At 40.9% G+C, this 19,571-nt stretch overlaps 1 protein-coding gene across 4 annotated transcripts in view; it reads left to right on the top strand.

The window, feature by feature from the left end:
* The window catches only part of vps13b (vacuolar protein sorting 13 homolog B), a 392,967-nt gene that overhangs the window by 193,586 nt on the left and 179,810 nt on the right, over positions 1 to 19,571 (top strand). Inside the window, exons 28-31 of one of the 4 annotated variants that reach the window (XM_042490601.2) lie at positions 2,341 to 2,482; positions 3,427 to 3,699; positions 4,046 to 4,202; positions 4,722 to 4,833. In XM_042490601.2, coding sequence (XP_042346535.2) covers positions 2,341 to 2,482; positions 3,427 to 3,699; positions 4,046 to 4,202; positions 4,722 to 4,833 — 684 coding nt within the window. Of the gene's footprint in view, positions 1 to 1,381; positions 1,449 to 2,340; positions 2,483 to 3,396; positions 3,700 to 4,045; positions 4,203 to 4,721; positions 4,834 to 19,571 lie in introns of all 4 variants that reach the window. The other 3 variants (XM_042490600.2, XM_042490605.2, XM_042490602.2) reach the window with 3 other exon arrangements.

Raw genomic sequence — 19,571 nt, 5'->3', positions numbered from 1 at the left:
CGCTCCAAGGAGCAGCTCACACAAATTGGAGCTGATGTCTTCCAGCTGTTCTGCAAATGGCTTGGAGAGAAGGCTGACTGGATGGGAGCAGAGAGAGAGAAAAGAGAGGGATGATGGGAGAAATGAAGAGCTGTGGGGGGTCCATATGTATTAGTCACCCTTACAGCTGAGTGGGGAGATTACAAAGAGATATTCACATAGGCACACACACAGGAAGAACTGACATACTCACACAAATAACTATGCATGATACACATGCACCGGTAGATCTTTCTCAATGAGCTCCCAGAATTCTTGTGGGGGCAAGCTGAGGGTGGCGTAACAGATATGACGCAGATGGTGTTGAACCATTTCCATTGTGTCAGACATTTTGCCATACATATGTTGTGCATGATTTGGCATCCCAGAGTAACTGTGAGAAGACTGTGCATGTTTGTGTGTGTTTTAAATACTGTAGATTTAGTGTTTATGTTGTGCTGCAAATTGAGTGATAATTGTTGTGTTTGTCCTCATGTTAACTTCTTTTGATGTCTGATTTACAGGTGCTTTCTGCTTCTTACCGATGGCCACAGCAAAAATGTCACAAAAAATGATTCTGCATCACATTTTTTCTGTTCATATAAATCCCCCAAGTTAAATGCAGTTGGTAACATTTATAAAAACAACTCGTTGTCATATTGAAACTGTCTCTACATCCAGACTGAAATGTATGAGACAGAAAGTTTGCTCTGGCTGTTGGACGGTGCTGAATTTTCAGCTGTTTTCCGACATGGTTGTCGGTCACAAGCTTTCTCATTTTACAGCTAAACAGTACACTAAAATGTTTCTGAAAACATTTGAGGCTAGAAATAGGCTACACAGTAATAGAATCATGATTCATATTTGATTAGCGCTGCCTATTTTGATAGATTGACAGCAGTTCACAAACAGTGATTGACCTCTGCATCAGAGACTGCTGGGCTCTGATTGTTTTTTTTATTTCACGTGTTGTAATACCATAAGAAACGCTATGAGTATCTATATGAGATTATCCATCTCATATTTTGCTTTGTGGATATAGTGACAGTTTTATCAAATATCTCAAAAAGTTTATTTTATAAAAGTTACCAACTACAGCTTTAATACACGTGTTACATTTTTATGAATAATTTAAAGCACTGTCTAAATGAGTAGGATTGGCAATTTTCCAACATAATTATTCTTCATTGTAAGTGGCACTGCTGCAATTTTGATAAAAGTGTTCTTATCAGCATGTGGTTCACTTATCTAAATGCATTTGTGTAACAACTGTTGCCATTAAGGAGATATTATCAGTCCCTGCCACAGCAGTATGAGTAGTCCCAGATGCCCAAGTTAAGCTTGGCCTTGTGTGTCTCCTCAGGCCAGGGCAGGGCTTACACTCTGGCCACTATGAAGGAATCATTCTGCAGTGCAAGGAGACAGCTGTGGTGAGGCTTCTGTCTGTCCCAAACCAGACATAGCAGCCTTAGGCCTCTATACACTGTGCCTCTGCCATCCTGCTGCTCCTAATCCAAGTCACTCATCTCTGCTCATGCTGGACAGACAGGAAAATAAAGGAAGTCATAAGGAAAACATTTTGGCTGTAATGCAGAAAGTCTAAAATTGTAATGATTCCATTCACCTTAATATTTTCATGAAAGCGGAATAAATAAATACATTTAGTTTACAAAATAACATCCCCCTGTCTCTCCAGTGGCACTGGTTGGCTGAATAATCAAGCCAATTAAATTTGGTGACAAGTCTTCTTCTCTGTGTGTGTGTGTGTGTGTGTGTGTGTGTGTGTGTGGGAGGTGACTAGGACATGGGCCTCCATTCTCTTGTTGATAAAATCTTTTTCTGGTTATGGTCTTATACTGGTGCCTAAAAATGAAAATGTGTTGGACAGAGCAGAAAGTACATTAATAGGGAGATAAAGAATGTACACCAGATAAAATGATAAAATATTACAATTATCATTTTTTATCTCATGTACGGGTTAATAATTTCAAGTGTCTTTAAGTTGGACTTTTCCATTCAAATTCACTGCTCATCCCAAGATTGAATAATAATGGATAGTATAAGACCATTCCACAATATGTCAGCTGGTTTGAGCTGGTGCAACTTCCTTTGGTTTTAATCAGTTTACTCTTCATTAAATTCTTCCCATATTGTCTTGCGGTTTCATGCTTTCCTGTTTTCTTCTTCCCCATTCATCTTTCCCCTCTACCCCTCTATATATGCAATCATGTTCTTTGCCCCCTCCCTGTGACTTCCTGCCTTCACTGTCCCTTTCGGAATCTTCTTTCTTTCTCTCTCCTCCTTGACTCTCCTCACCTCCAGTATGGAGGAGAGTGTTCGGAGCTCGGGCAGCTGCAGAGGAGTGGTCCTCTCTTGCACTGACAAGCTGAACAGACGCACTGTGTTGGTTCGACCCGTCAGCAAGCAAGAATCTTTCAGCCACTTCTCTGGCTTTTTCCCTCCTGTAAGAATCCAGCTCTTCTCCTTTGTAGTTGACTCTGCCAAACATCCATCAACAGTGGCTTAAAGGGGTGCGCTCCTCAGAGAAGTTTCAGAAGCCATAAACAACTGTAACTGCTTTGAATTTCTAGTCCTAAACTGTAGTCATGGTAACAATCACAAATTAAGGTCAAATCAAGGTATTATATAACACACCTGCACTCTGAGGATTGTACTCTAAACTTGTTTGTTATGCTTTTAGACATTTTTCTGTTAGTAAATAATTTTATCAACAGCCCACTGTTACTGGATGTTTTTTGCAGACTTTATCCTGATGTCTTAAATGCATCTATCTTTCTTTTAATTAGTGTGACATTATTTTCTTTACTCAATGGGTATTTAAATGATTCCAACACTATTTGCTTTGCAAATAACACATATGACTGGAAATATATAGCTTTTCTGATAATTCAGAAATAATTCACCATTAGAAATTAACTGCAGTCATTAATTGGTTATCTAAGAATTATGCATATCAAAAAAGATGGGCTGATTTGAGCATTCAATCTAAATTACTGCTAAGATGATAGTAAATACATTTACTCCAGAACCCTTTTTAGCTAGTAGCTTCAGCTTGGCTTTTTTAGGGTTGTTATTTGGAACATTGAGGGCTGTTTTTATGGCTGAGGTAAAGTATTTTTCTTTAATAGAGCATAATTCAAGGTAAAAACAATCTGACCCAGTTTTTTTTGATGAATAATTTTGGTTTGAATAATTATTTAAGAGTTTTTTATTTTGCTCAAAAAAAGTATTTGAATTGTAACATCCTTGAAATATGTTATCCTTAGCCAGACTTAACCCTCATCCAAGAAATCAGACCAAAATAACACTGAACCATTTTTGTCTGCTGTTGCTCTGTGTATTGATATCTATCATCAGTGTGATTTGTCCTGTCTGACCTCTGGCCAGACGGCAGCCAAGGTCCTGGAGGGCTCTCATCAGCAGCACGGCTTCCTGTCCATCACCTACACCCAGGCTGTCACCAAAAACGTCCGTCACAAACTCACCACCCGGCCTGAGAGGCCTATGCGCAGCAGCGCTATCAGCGCCAGCCAGCGGCTGACCGCTGATCCTCTGGCAGACAGCTCACCTCAGTACCTGAGAGAGATCCTGCTGACAGCCCAGCCCTTTGATGTGGTGCTATCCTGTCCCTTATTGGCTACTGTAGCAGGGGTTTTCCAGGTAGGAAAAGGGCTCTGTCAGTTCGTATAACTGTGTGGTATATCAAGGCTTGACCCACAGGGAAAATCAGCAACAAAGAATGTATTTCTTTATTTTTAATCTTGCATGTTTAAATGTCGGTATTGACAGCTGGTCTAAATTCATGTTTCAGTTATTTAATTACATATTGCACCTGTAAGATAAATTAAAAATTTGTTTAATTTAACCATTAACTTTTACGAGTTTTTATGCACTTTTATAGGCTATTGCATTGAGGATTATTTTTTTAAATGTTGTCATTTGAACCTGCTGAAAAAAACATCAAAACTTATGAATGTATTATTTTTGACTGGATTTCTTTTTCTAGGCTACGGTACCAAGACGCTACAGAGAGCGTGGGAAGTCAGCAGGTCAACCAATGAGAAGCCACACACTGACCTCTCGATGTTTGCCTCTCATGTACATCAACACCAGTGTGATCAGAGTCTTTTGCCCCGGGGCACAAGACAAACATACAGCATCAGGTTCGAGAACGACTAGTCACTTTTGAACACACACTTATGTTTTCACATGGAGAACAACAATGGGACAGAATAAGTCATAGGCTGTGTTTTCGGTTCTTCAAGTCTGCGGTGCCTGTATGAAAGTCCCTGTCATGAGCGAGCAGACAGACATTTGCTAAGAGAAATAGTTGAGGTTCTGAAGAACCAACCACAGTTATATACACTCCTACACAATATAGAATCTTTGTCAGAATGTCATGGCTTGTTTTGTCTGCTGGTAGTAATGACTAATGGTGGTAAGGCTCTGAAAGATGCTGTTTTTATGGGTTTGTACTTTTTTCATGTAGCAAAGTATATAGTGCATGTGTGTGAGTATTCACATTTGTTTAATCATTTAGAAAAACCTTGATGTAGGATAAATGTATTGAATCTTTACAGTGTATATATGTGTGTATACATTGTAAAGATTCAATACATTTATACATTTATAACTCTCTGTGTTCAGTGTATTTGATTGTGTATCTGTGTGTGTCCCAATAGATCCCCAGCTGAAAAAAGAAGACACGCTGGTCTTGAAGCTGGGTTCCCTCAGCATGGCACCTCAGGCTGATAACCCCCTGACCCGCACTGTGCTGCGAAAAGACATCTACCAGTAAGACAAACTCTCTTCTCTCAACAAATTTTTTTAAAATAGAAAAGCAGTATTAAGGTCCACTGTGTCTGGCTTTGTTTTAGTAAAATGACAGAAATTGTCTTCTGCAGTAAGAACAAAATTCAAATCTGAAAACATGACAGACTCAGTCACACAGTAGTCCCATTTAGTATATTGGTGCATCTTTAAAGGGCACCTATTATTCATTTTTATTGGTTCAAACTTGTCTTTAGGGTTTCAGGTAGAACGTGTTAACATACTTTAATGGTTAAAAAAAAACAAAAAACATTCCACCTGTATTCATCCTTCATCTTTAAGTCCGCCTCCCCTGATTGCTCATCCTTTTGGGGTCTTCTATGTCTCAGTTCTTCTGCACTGTCATTGCAGCAGATGAATGACTGTGACAGAGATTAACGTCACTTACTGCTGTGAAAAATCGTCAAGAAAAGCTTCAAAACACAACCGGACATGTTCCAGCAGGAGAATGATCCGAAATCAGGGGGAAACTAACACCATCAGCAACCGAGATTAAGTGTTTCACTGATGTTGGCTGGTAGCTACATTTAGCAGTTTAGGCTTCATAATGTAAACACTTGCAGTAATATGCCTTAAGCAGATGACCATATAAAGAAATCCATCATGATTCTCTGTAATCATGGAGACACAGTAGAAAATAGCACTGGTGTATTTAGAATGGTCTGAAACCGGAGTGTTTGCTCACAGGGATTACCTCTACATACATCATTATTTACCTCATTATTTGAAATTTAAGCCACATTTAATAAAAACATCTGACATTGTAATATTATCCATATGACAGAGAGTAAGGAAAAGCATAACAGATCCCCTTTAAATGTCTACAGAATAATCAATCCTCCTCTCCATTTACTAATAACATCTCTTACACAGCTTATTGATTAAAAATACTGTCTCTTTTAAACCTTATGCTTTTTTTTCTCCTCTGTTTGCAGATACTTTATTTTTATCCTTAACTTCTCCACTATGATGGCCACGAATTTCCATCGCTGAGTTTACGTCACAGTCTCCCTCTCTGTCTTTTACACATTTCAACTTTCGGCTCTGACACCTCTTCTGTTATTAGATCTCATCACACTCACACAGCTTTATCACATTCTTCTTTAAAAACACACACAGTGCTACTATTAGACCACCAAAACTTTCTATTTGGCCACAGTTCATTAAAGGTGCCATTCAAATTTGTCTGACCTCAAGTCACACTCCATAAAACCTGTTGTGAGGCAAGTGTTTTCTGTGTGTGTTTTCTGTGTGTGTGTGTGTGTGTGTGTGTGTGTGTGTGTGTGTGTGTGTGTGTGTGTGTGTGTGCGCGCGTGCGCGGGCTGGGTGCACTTCTGTGTCCACGTGATGTTTGCTCTCTCCGGGGAGCTTTTTAGGGTGCAGCGAGTGACAGCGCCACATAGTGGTTAAGTTTCTCTGGCAATGACAGAGAGCAATGAGTGACACCTTGGGGGTCCACAGGGCCCTCCAGCTGAAACACAAGACTGTTGACACAAGCCCCCCGTGCCATGCGGATCAAAGCAACTAGGCAGGGAAAATCTGGACTTCTGAGGGAAATAGCTCCGCGCAAAACACATTTCCCTGCTATAGGCAGCTAAAAGAATCTGGATTGTGTCATAGCTGCCTCAAAACCGCAGCCCCACAGCGTGTGTGAGTGTGTGTTAGAGAGGGGGAGAGAGAGAGAGCGAGAGAGCAGTTGTGTGAATGGGCAGATACAGAGCTGGCAAACACATGTAATGAGGGAGATAAAAGTGGTGCCAAATGCTTTGTGCAGCTGCAAGTGAGATGTGAGCTGACACAAGACGTGAAGTAGGGGGAAAAAGAAAAAAAAAAGAGGGTGGACAACAAAAGTAGAGGAGAGGCCACTTTAGGCTTCATTGCTGCCTTCAGTTGGTGGAAGTGTCATATGCAGGGAGATTACATGGAGCAGTGAGGCAGAGGGGGTCTAGGCCTTTGGGCATGTCTGACAATCTGTAACCATCAAGGCAAAATGCAGAGGAATACCACACTCTGTCCAACACTGTCTAAATTTCTTCCAGAGTACCCAACCTATCTCCCTCACAGTCTCTCATTTACTTGTTTGATGTCTTGGAGCAAAGATGGTATTGATCAGTAACCATAGCTACTGTTTTGCAGGGACTTTTGGGGGTGATTTTTTCCCCTTTTTTTTAAATTCCCACTAGTTTCACACAGTGTACCGTTCTGAAATGTTTGCTATTTGTTTTGGTGCAAGTTAGTACAGCTAATGGATAGTAACTACTCTGTTTCCATGGAAACTGTGCCTGGATTTATTTTGTTGACATGTTGGCCATGTTGTTATCATGTCAGATGATAAATGATGATCTTGTGGGCATGGAAACTAATCTGGAGTTTTTCTCAGACTTTCGCCCCAAAAACCAGTTAGACCAGCCATGCAATTTTACCCCATATTGGCCAGTAATGTTCTGCTTGTGGTAGTTAGAGGATTGGTTGCTCTGTGGCTGTGGTGCCCACATCTGCTCATAGACATGGATTGCCTCGCACGACACTCCACCCTTGCCTGAACACACACACACACACGCACACGCTACCTTGTAGCTCTCCACATGCCCCTAGTTACTCAGTACACACAGTCAGACACACATGCACGTATAAAGACAATAAGTTGTCTACACTCAGTCATGCATTTACACCCACAATGAACACAACCACACACTGCACCTTTGCACACAAACTACACATCTACATACTTTGTCACAAACACTAGCAGCAGGCATGGCCATGTGTACAAACACATCCACATTCACTCACCCCCTTAACCTCTACACACAGAAGCCAAGAGTCACCACTTCCCTCTCTGCAGCGAAACCTGGGAATTATACCAAACCACTCTCTGTGTTCATTCATCCATTTCTAACCATGCATTATCCTCACCACCTTCCCTGTTCACATCTGCCCTCCAATTTAGGATGATCACACTTCTTCCTGAGTCACATGATTGATAACCCTGAGATCACGGCCTTCTTGACATACCATTACCAGGCACCGTCATGTGTTTTATCTGTGCTGAGTCCTTCTGCGTGTGCTCCCCCAAGTTGCATAGAGAAAGTCAAAGTGAGAGTCTGTAATCATGCAAACCGATGTGTGTTTACAATCTATAACCAACTGCGGCTATAGGAAGAAATATGTCTGTGAGTGCCGGTAGCCATTTGCTGCAATTCTGTTTAAAGACCACCACTAATTACATCCGTTGTCATAATTGAATGACTGATCTAAGCAGCCATGCTGTTATTGTCTACTGTACATGAAATGATTGCCTCACAATGTCTAAAACCAGGATTTACTGTAATGCCACCCTGTGAGAGGAGACAAGAGTGAAGGCTAAAATAGCGAGCATGTGTAAACATCCTGACGGAGCATGTCTTGATACTGTTACACTAACACCGTCTCTGACACACTTCAAAGCCCCCCAGCTTCCCTTTCAGCCTCAACATTTTCAGGGCGCAGTGTGTATTTATCATTTAGAGACGATAGATTTCCTCAAAGAAGGTAAAATAAACCCGTTTGACTGTAAAACTGTAGAGCTAAGTCGATATCCACCCCCAGGTTCATTTGGTAACAATTAACACGGTTTCATTTGATCATGTGATGTTAAATTTGGTTTCCCTGAAGGAGTAGGTCCCCAGCGGCTTCTTCACTAACCAGGAATTATGACACAGAGCTACAGGCTTCCCCTCCTTCTCCCTCTCCATCTTCAGCTACAAGGCCGCTGTCAATTTACACAGCTGAAATCATTTTCCTGTCTTGAAAAAGCGGGCTTTTTCCAAGTACATGAGCGCCGGCCCGGGGAATGTCCAGCATTCATTCAGCCCTGACTTTCTTGTGGTTTGAGCCCTCTGTAAAATCTCACAGATCTTTTACTCTCCTTTTCTCACATTCTCTCTGTTTTTCTCCTTTTTCCAGGGAGATTTTTTTTTTCACTTATGGAACACTTAATTGAAAGCCTCTTGAATGTCAGGGTGAACGGGACCACTCTTATGGAGAATGAGTGTCCCCCTATACAGATACATGTTAAAATGTCCAGGTGTGAGGGTCAAAACATTATATAATTTTGCCAGTGTCTTGGGCTCGGCCAATTATTGACCTTTTATCAACTTCAGTCATTTAAATTGACATGATAAATCTATTTGTAGACATAAGTAACTTTGAGGTTACTGGCGATTGACTGATTGCCTTTAACATTAACTCAAGTTGTGCACAGTCATTAAAATTAACTTATACGACATAGTTCTATTAAACACACTGTATTGTTTTTTAGTTATGTAGAAATTAAATCCAACATTTGGCTGCCATGTTAATTTGTAGTTTAAAGTCAAGATAAAACAAAAACATTCCTCTTTTACCTTCCATTTATCTGTCATACTCCAACTATGTTCATTTCTCGTAAAACAAAATATGATATGCATTTACATGAGCTTGTACTGTCCAATTTTAACATGCCATATCTTCCACTGATTAATCTGTCTGCAACTTTTTGCTAAGCAGGGCTAGGATTAAGTTAAGTAACAGCATGTAACATTGGTGTGTCTTCATTTTCCTAAACTATAGGTCGCTGGCTAGAATTTATTCACTTTCAGATCAAATTCCTCTAAATGTTAGAAGAAACTTGCCACAATACTGAAGCCAAATATTCGTGAAATGCTGTTTTATTTTCACTTTTAGGAATTTTGCATACTTAAAAACAGATGACATGTACGAACACTGAAAAATATTTGTATATTTAATGCAACATAAGTTTATTAATCCCTACATATTTCTTATTGTTCAAACACACATCTCTATATTTTGATTTTATTTCATATATAGAGGGGGTTTGGATTAACAGGGAAGACCTCTGAATCTGTGGGTGATAAGCAGACAAGTCCTGCCTAACAGTTGCTTTTGGTATTATCTGAACAGTTTTAGTAAGGAAAAAACAAACTCAGTTAAATAATTACCATCCAAGGAAAGTTTAAATGATAAAAGACTGACTGATCCTTCTTTGTTCCTCACTGTGCGCCTGCTAGCATCCATGTGTATGCACGTGTTTGTACGTGTGTGTGTGTGTGTGTGTGTGTGTGTGTGTGTTTGTGTCTTAAAATATCCAGCACATTTCCCGACATCCCCACACCTAGATGACACAGCTCTAAATTCCGTCACATACTGGGTTACCTCATGGTCTGTCCGAGGGAGACTCAGGGAGCATCCTGCTGCCGCAAAATATGTTTTTTGTTTTTTTGTTTTGATTAGTGCACATGCCTGCGTTTCTATGGTAACGGCAGACATGTCTGCTGTGTCAGTGGTGATGCAGAGCCAAGTCAACATGATGTGGCTGTATCAATGGACTCCGTCTATTTCCCTCCCTCCTACTGTGTGCTTTTCTCACTTTCCAAAGTATGTCTCCTCTCGGTGTCAGTGTTTTCTCCATTCCCTGTTTTTCTCCCTTCTTCTTTCCTCATCCCATGATAGTTTCTAGTATTTGAAACTTTCCCTGCCTCTTTAGCAGTCACATACCCTTATCACCTAAATTTTTATCATCCTTCTTTCCACCCCAGTTTTTTAGATTGCTGATTGATTGTTTTTCTTTATTCTCTGTTTTCCTTATCAGCAGTTTTTCTCTCTATTCCCCCTTTTTCCTCACACATTCTCCTTATCTCCATCCTTCCTTGTCTCCCTCTTTGTGTCTTTCTTTCTTCCTTCCATCCCTCCTTCTCTCCTACCCCCTCCCTTCCTTCTTTCCTACACTCCTTCCTTCCTTCCTTCCTGCCTGCCTTCTGTCACCTTCCCTCTCCCTGACTTTGTTTTTTCACATTTGGCTGCAATATATGTTCAGTATATGTCTATTTTTTTTTCTTACAATTATCCATCACTTTCCACTCCTTCTTACCTTTTCTGTTCTTTTTACCCCCTGTATCTTTTTTTCCTCTTGTGTTTTTCCTCTCTCTGTCTCTATGTGTATTTGTTATTTCCTCCCTGTCTGGCTTTTCCTCTCCGTCGCTCTAGTGTTGGTTAAACTGGTCCCACTCCCAGCACACTGTGGTCAGTAAGCAAGCCCCTTATTGCTGTTGAATGGCTGCCTGGTTAAGCCCACATATATGTCCTAATAAGTGGTTGTGATGGGGATCTCCCCTCCACAGATAAACACATCCCGCTGAAGCCAGGACCCTGCCTGTTACCAATAAAACTCCCTGGCACTACGTTATATGCACCCTGCTCCACTAGTTACATGCTTGCCATGGTTGTCTGTGTGTGTGTGTGTGTGTGTGTGTGTGTGTGTGTGTGTGTGTATGTATGTGTGGATACAGGGATACAAGTCCCAAGAGAGGTGCACTACTCTTTCTCATTACCTGACAGTAAGTGATTTACCTGGTCAGAAACTTTTGAGAGAGCAGTAGTATTTTGGATCCAAATTTTTACGATATTTATTTGCAGAATTATAATATTGGTTTAGCTACTAACTCTGGGGGTTTTAAAGAGACATTAACTAGCCAACTAGATGTTGAGTAAATAACTGTTTGTTTTATATTACAACTTTTTGGGCACTCAGTTAAGTCATCCTGGCAAACTTTTGTGCTCTTGGCATTCTATAAATCCTACAAGTTATTATAAAGTTAACCAAGTAAGTTGCAATTGTGGTTAACTGTCACTCTGTAGTTAGCATGGTATGTGTGAGAATTGTCATAACACACTATCAGGGATTTAGATTTTTTAAACAGATTTTACAACTTAGAATCAATAACCTTTTTTTAAAGAGTAAGATCCTTTTTCGTTATACCCGAAACAGCCCTGAAATCCTGGCTTTATAGAGGCTACAATTAGTAGTTAGTGTTGCTGTTTCTGGTCAAAGAAAATGATCTTAATTTTTAACACTCTCTGTGGAGTCCTTACACTTAACAATCTGAGCCTGTCAGCAGCAAAATAAGCACTTTACGTGGACTGCCTAAGTGGTTATGTGCAGCACGTTTCAAGGCTGCCGACTGCCGTGCTCTCACTCGACACTGCACTAGTTTTAAAAATTGTTGTCCCCATTAATCACTTGGACACAAAATCATGAAAAAGGGCCCCTCTGAAAAATACCAAAGTTACCCTTTAACTACAGTAACTTATTCAGCAAAAATGGACAGAATTTAGAAAGAATAAGTGGGCTTAGATAGAGGGCATCAGATCTGTCTCCTAATTATTGTTGCTAGATTTCACAGTTTGTTTGTTCTGTAGAAGCAGAGGTAATATTTCTAGTTTATTAGTTTGAGGCAGTAGGAATGAAGGCAAGGTGTGAAATAGAGCTGCTTTAAGCCCTTAGCACATCAGCTCTGTTCAGAGGTGCAGAGCTGTCACAGCATCAGCCGTCACCTCTGTAAATTCACCACCGGTCACTGGGGTTCACATACTGCTGCTGTGCTAGTAGTAGGATTAGGAGACCCTGTGAGTTTTATGTATTCTAATCTCTTGTCCTCACATTGAAGCAAAACACTGAATGATCCTCTCAGGCATCTCTATGACAGCTGCGGCTCTCCAACTTTCATTACTTTTCATTTGAAATGCCATTCTTTCTTTTTTTATGCTCTCAGCTGGTCTCCTTCTTTCTTGTCTTCCTCCTCATCTTTCTTTTCCTCATAAAACCCAGAGTTCCCAGCAAATGATTCATTAGATGCTTCAGTGCACACTTGCCTCATCACTCACTTTAGTCGGCTGCCAAGTGCCCCATTTCCCCGTTTGTTTACACCAGCAAAAAGTGCGCCGGCTTTGCTTCGCTGCCGCAGCGGAGGAGAGGAGCTGCTCGGGCCACACACAGTGACACTCAGGACCTACACTTATATACACTGATTTAGGAGTTGCTTTAAAAACTCCCCTGGCTGCCAAGCAGGTTTAATGATAAACTCCTTTCAGAGTCAATGATGGCAATGATCTGAATATGTGTAGCAGCAGAATAAAAGAACACTTTGGTGTGATCTAAGCTGTCACTGCAGAGCAGCCTAAATGACAAGCGGCAAATTTTTGATGCACCAAAATTACGTTTTGTAATAGCAGTGCTGAAAGGAGTTATGATGTAAAACTTCTCAATTACTCCCTGCTGGTGTAGTACATTGCTGCACAGTGTTTTGGAACGGTAAACATGGTGTCTGTGAGGATTACCCAGCCAGACATGAGCCTTTTGAGTCAAAGTTCTCTTTATCTATTTTGGTAGCTTCTTTCAGGCTCTAAAAATATAATCAGAGGATCTTAATTCCCTAGTCTAAACTCTTTCTAATTTTTGTCTTTTTGTGAAAATATGCCAGTGTGTCATTAACACAGAACTGTGGGCAAAAACCAAACCAACTTAGTAAATCTCTTTAATTGCACTGGTGCTTGTTTGGCTAACTAGCTGTTCTGATCTTTTAGCTGGTTCATGTGAGTATATTGACTTAAATATATGTAATTACAGCAATTCCTTTTGAAACTACACAATTGTCTTAGAGTGAGAATATTGCACTAAAGGCAAATGCTGTGTTATCATAATGGAATTCAGTAGTCATTATAAGCTCTTGTGGGGGAAATGGCACTGAGCCATGAGGGTTTTTTGTACACAAGCCAGGCAACATGGGCGTCCTACAGCAGACCCGCCCAGCAAACAGAGGTCAAGTGGCTCATACTGCAAGATATTTCGTCAACAAGAATGAATCTGAGGGCTCCTGAGGCCAGGGCTTCATTTCAGATCTGTTTGGGCCTGGGAGGCTAAGGAACGAGACATCCAATTTAGATGATTAGAGCTAGACCTTTCTTAGTCTACTGTAAATCATTTAGCTCCATTTCTTTCTCTTCCTTTCTTTTAACCCTCTCTTCCTCCCTCTCGCTTTAGATATAAACCCAGGTTCTCCCTCTCTTCCATACTGAAAGAAGATAAAATAAGCAAGGATTGGAGGGTCAGCCAGAATAAACATTGTTTTTTGTCAGGCCAGCAAATGAAACACCTGGTGCTGGTAAATGCAGAGGACATATTTCACATCGCCTCGACACTCAGGATTAATGCAACATCAAATTGTTTTAAGAATGGGGACAGCCGCTACCCAAGTAAATCATACGCCCCCTTTTATTAAAGTTTGACCCAGAATTTATGTTTTGAATCAAGCAGGATAGGCTGCGTGGAGCCGACAGATGAGACTGCGAGCGTGCTCAATGGGGCTCATGTTGAAACAGCCCTCAGACAACGTGTCGTAATGTGAACAGGAAGTTTAGACTCAGCCACTGAATACTGCTGTGGCTTTGAGGTGGAGTATTTCCCCCTTCACCTTTTTTTTTCTCTATTGATTAAGTGATTTTTGTCATTCTTCTCAGTGGGAACCAGCGTGATGGATAGATTTCTCTGTCTCCCAGATGATACAGAGAGCATATCAAATGACGTGCAAGCTGATTTCCTGGAAGGGAATATAATGCCATTTGCCTCTACAGCCGTAAAGAGAGAGAGGAAGACGTGGTTTGTGTTTGCGGAGCTAATGTTACGAGACCAGAACAGAGGAAACCAGATGAATGTTAGTGGATTTGATCTTTGATCTGTGAACCAGAGTACCTGACCGCTGTGTTCAATCAAGTCAACCGCTTGGTATAAGGCATCAAGTCTTTGTAAGGTTCACGTTCCACGCTGTCCAGCCTACCACCAGCTGTCCCGCCTTCTGTCCGACTAGAGGCACGCCAACAGTTTAATAAGTCAACTTCATATGAATGCTGAATTAAATGATTTATAGCTTTATATCATATTGCATCTTTATCATCTCTCTTACTGTCCCTCTAATTTGACTTATCCATCACTGGAGAGCTTTTGACCACAGCGCTACACTTTGTGTCGAGCCGGCAGTGTCTTGTGCTGTATCTGAGTAGGGAGCTGTATACAGCGTCTTGTGTGCTGTGTTGTGGTGTCTGCTGACTTCTGTGTACAGCCTGCGGTTCATTCCATAAATATCTGTGGCCTCTGTGATGTTATTCTCAGGCCCTCCGCTCTGTGAGAAGATTGCACCACAACACTTGTATTCCTCAGCCTGCAGTTAGAGGTTTAGGGGGATTAGGAGGGAGAAAACCCCAGCCTGGGCCCTGCTATACGTTTTTATGGCCATTTTATGCATATGATTCCAATGTAATGTGCAGAGAAAGTGGAGAAGAGGGAGAGAAGGGGGTCTTAGGACTTACCACAAGGGAATCAAACAAGTACACCACAACTTATTTTCCCTCTCTTTTTTGGCACAAAGCAGAGAAGCCATGTTGGTCCGTTCATCTTTGGGTCCATTGGCCTAACAGTTTGGTCCAGCCTGAAATATAGATCTATCATCCAAACAGCACAAATTCTAGTAATTTTGAGAATACATTGATCTTTCCTGTGGTGGCACCATGAGGTACCAGCGAATGTCTAATATGTCCATATTGTGAAAAAGTTGTTACAGAGATTTCCATGAAAATTTCAGTGAATATTTATAGTCCTCAGTGGATGAATAGTAAAAATTCTAAAGACCTCATTTAGTCAAATCATTAACTTTCAAATAAAATCTGAAAACAGGTCAGAAAGAGCGTCCTGACATTTGCTGAACTAAATCATGTTCCCCAAAAGGTGTCCCCCTTTTAGTTCATTAACCAGCTCAACCTTTAGCATCACCCATACACTGACAATTTTATTTATAAGCTAAAATCTCTAAATGCAATCGGTGGATAACCCAACTCAGTAACCACATACCACAGATATGGACCACTGTTACATTTTTATGGGATGGATATATTGGAACTAAACATTTCTTTACTTTTCAGTTAGGCTCTGGTTAACATGTAGTTACATTTTGGCACAAAAATATTTAGTTATTGCTAAAAAAAAAAAAAAAAGATCATGCTTTGGTTTAAAATACCTGCTGTTAATAGCACATTCAGAAATGCTACCAATGTCTTCTCGAAAAAAATGTGTTTGAGGCACAATCACAGCTAGAAAAAGGCTTGCCAAAAAACAATGTTTTTGTCTTTGTTTTTTTCTTGGTCTCAAACAATGGTCTGCAGCTTGGAAGCCATCTCTTCTAGGTGTCATGCTGTCATCCGTCATCCAGTCAGCTCATATCTATGTGATCTGAACTGTGCCACTTAAGAAACATAGATGATAACATATAAATAGTGCAAATGTTATATATCTGTGGTTGGCAGAAACTTACATTTGCAACATTTTCCTCAGGTGACTGGGCTGGATAACCATGCCTGAGGTAACACTGTAATTCTCCGGAGAGGATAGGCCCTATGTATTATGGTTACCTTTTCTTTAGCACCATCTGCAGGGTTAAAAAACCTACTGTGAACATTTGCAATCTCATCTGAAGATAAACCCTTTTAATGTTGGTAGCAACATGGCCCTTCCTCCAGCACCGCCCAAGTACGGCACTCACATGCAAACAGACCAGATGACCTCAATAACCCCGATTGTGTGCATTGCACTTTCCTCTTTTACGTGTTTGTCCTTTTTAAATGCAAAGCCGAAACACCCAAAGTATGGATTCCCAAAAACTGCTCTTTCTTTATTCCTTTTTTCTCCCCTTTAACATCTGTCAGCGTGTTGTCGTTAAAGCAGCCTGGACTTCTGTAGTCCTTGTTCGGTGGCACTGTGACAGACCTTCATTCAGAGCTTCCCGGAAACGGCTCTTGTGTTTTGGCATACTGCTGTCAGTCAGGTCGGGATGCATGCTGACAGAGGCGAGAGGGATCACCCATCAGCTGTCCCGCACTCATAAAAGGGCCTGATCCAGGGGTTGACTGCCTGGCCACCAGGCTCATTGATTGTGCCTGTGTGTGCATGCGTGTGAGTGTAAACGGTTCATCCTGAAGCAGGATATAAGGGTTCTAAGAATACATCCATACCGCCAACCTAGGAAGCTCTGTGCTCCGCTGCAGCATGCGATACACACATTCTACCGGTGTTACCCTGTCAAAGTCCCTGTGTGTGCGTGAAATTGTAAGTGCTTATGTTTTTTCTGTTCATGTGTGTAGTCAAAGCTCAGCCTTGTGCATTATTGTGTTTTAGTTCCTTTTCTCCTCTGCTCATGACATGTTGATGTTCTGGCATCCTGTGTGGTTGGTTTGAAGCTGTCATTGGACTGACAGGGACACTCTGACTGGCCAATAGCACAGCATTAGCAGTGGCCAGGTGGACTGTCGGGGGAATTCAGGAATATCATATTGATAGTCAGAATGTCTCCATTTTGTCTAGTTTCTTTTCATAGAACTTACATAGAAATAGCTGAACTCAAGCCATGTGTCGATATGCACAGGGAGGTCACAGACAGGGAGAGGGTTTTTGCCATCTTTTTTCTCCATGCATTGTTACAATGCAGTGCTTTTACAGTTATCAACAGTTCAGTTTTTTGGCAAATTACACATAATAGATTAGATTAGAAATATGGCGTGTGTTATCGTGTTGTAATTTTTTTCAGTAAATTACATGCTAAGTTTCTGTATATATGCGGCTGTTTGTAACCATGTGTGTCTTTCTGTAGGCATCTGCTCTTGTATCTGTGTGTGTGTTCAGTAGCCTCCTGCCATTCAGCACTTATCAGCACCGTAGGCTACACAGTAGAACATCAGACCAGAGCAGAAGCAATTGGAGGATTGAGTGGAAGTAGAAAAGAGAAGAAAAAAAAATCAACCTCAAGAAAGAAGGAATGTGCAGATGCTTTCAAATGTCCATGTGTGAAGCCACAAGCTCTTCTGTGGCTCTGGGAAGCCAATGTGAAACCAGTGGCGTAATTGCCTAATGCTTGTGTAATAAGAGGCACATTACAACCCCAGGAGGCCCGACCAGACTTGAAAGAACCAGAGGCTGGCATTATAGTGCGCTCAGAACCGTCTTCCTCCTCCTGGTCTTTACCAGTTGTTTTTACTCAGCCCCGCTCAATATCAAATACCTTACTTCAAGTACAGTTTATTATTAACTCCAATATATGTGTTTGGTTTGTCCCGCTACATTCAAATGGTTGGGCTTGTTCCTGCTGTTTTATACCATCTTGCTTAACATATACAGTAACTAATCCTCCTAAATAAAAAAGTGCAGAATGTGAAAATGAAATATCCTTCATTAAGTTTTTGCTTTCCCTAAATATGCATGTTTTTAATACATATAAGTGAATGTAGTTTTAGTACCTCACTGTATGAAAATACCAACAATTAGAGGAGAAATCCAGTCTGGGATTTTGGTTGGTAATGATAATTTGGTCCAGAATATCTGATAAAGTAAGGCGTTTACAGATCAAGTCTTAAACTCCGCAAACTACTCAAGGACTCATCAGGGCTGCCCCGATGATTTAAAACACATTTGATATTTAGGATTTAAAAGCTCAATAATTATGATTACATCACTACAGAGCAGTTGACGATTTTGCCAAGCAGCCGTAAATGTTCTGGCCCCTTTGGCTAATGTTAACTAGCATAGTACTGCTGACACAAACTGACGATGGAAATCTCACCAAATCTCGTTGAAGAGTAGATAACCCGTGTTGACTCGTGTTTCTCATTCAGACCAAGTGGCAACCTCCGAGGCTGTTCAATTCATAATTCATTCATCCAGCAGTTCATCAAGTGGACACTCGAGTCTGACTCCAAAACAGAGTCAATCCCCAAAGACCCCCATGTTCAAATGCCCAACTTCAGATACAAAAAAGCTATAGCTAATTTCAACACTTTTTTTTTTTTAATAACTCAACTGTTTACATTTTTAAGACCCAAGCTTTTGCATATTCAAGGGTGGAGCTGCTTGACTTACAGGCAGTCTGCTGATAGTTGTCCTCGACTTCCAGTCTGATCCACCCCTCCACAGTGTCAACCCAACCTCCCGTCCAAATATGACCAATCTGGCTCCAAAAAAAACAAGATGGTCAAAGCTGAAATGCCGAACTCATTCAGCCTTCTGTTTTTGTTTTTTCTTACTGCAAAGCATGATTAATGTTACAGAAAGTACTATAGCCTTTATAATATCCTTTTGTGTGTAATGCCTATTATTTTCAAATCTTATAGTGTGTGCATGTTTGAGATTGCAGAGATTTGTGAAGTTTCTCCTTAAGCCATGATGCAATCAGTTTCAAAATTGCTAAAGATTTTAAACTCCTCCAGTCTGAGTTAAGCATTAAAGGTGCTATTGAGTTATTATAGTATGGATATGCACCTACAGGTTTTGTGTTTTGTAGACTGTCCAAATCAAACACACTTGCCCAACTTGGTTGACATAGACAGAGTGACTCTCCACACAGTATTTTGTGAAACTCACAACAGCTTTTATCCTTGGGATGAAGATTAGCAGCTTGACAGGTATGTGCATTATGAGGCTGAAGCTTTGCAACAGTGTGCAAAGTGTGTGTGTGTGTGTGTGTTTGCATGTGTCTGTGCGTGTGAATGTCAGTCATGTTACTTCAGCTGCAGGTTTGAGAGAACCACAGAGGGAAATGTGAAGCCACCGTGTAGACAACTCTACTGCGGTGGTCCCCTTTCTTCTCTCCATAACTTACCCCACACATACAAACAGACACACGCATATGCATGCACACACACACAGCAGCCCTCCAATCAGCACCCCACCCCTGTCACTTTATCATCGCATGCATGCACAGCTCTAGTTACGCACATGTAACCGGGGCAAAAATTATTAACTTGAGCAAATATGCTTTGCTCCATACATTATTGCTGAGATGAAATGTCCAACT

The sequence above is a fragment of the Plectropomus leopardus genome, chromosome 11 (genome assembly GCF_026936395.1).
Source record: "Plectropomus leopardus strain MGB_pleo_1.0 chromosome 11, ASM2693639v1, whole genome shotgun sequence".
In the NCBI taxonomy this organism is placed as follows: domain Eukaryota; kingdom Metazoa; phylum Chordata; class Actinopteri; order Perciformes; family Serranidae; genus Plectropomus; species Plectropomus leopardus.
The sequence above is the reverse complement of the archived record's forward strand: the minus strand, read 5'-3'. Positions and strand labels throughout refer to the sequence as shown.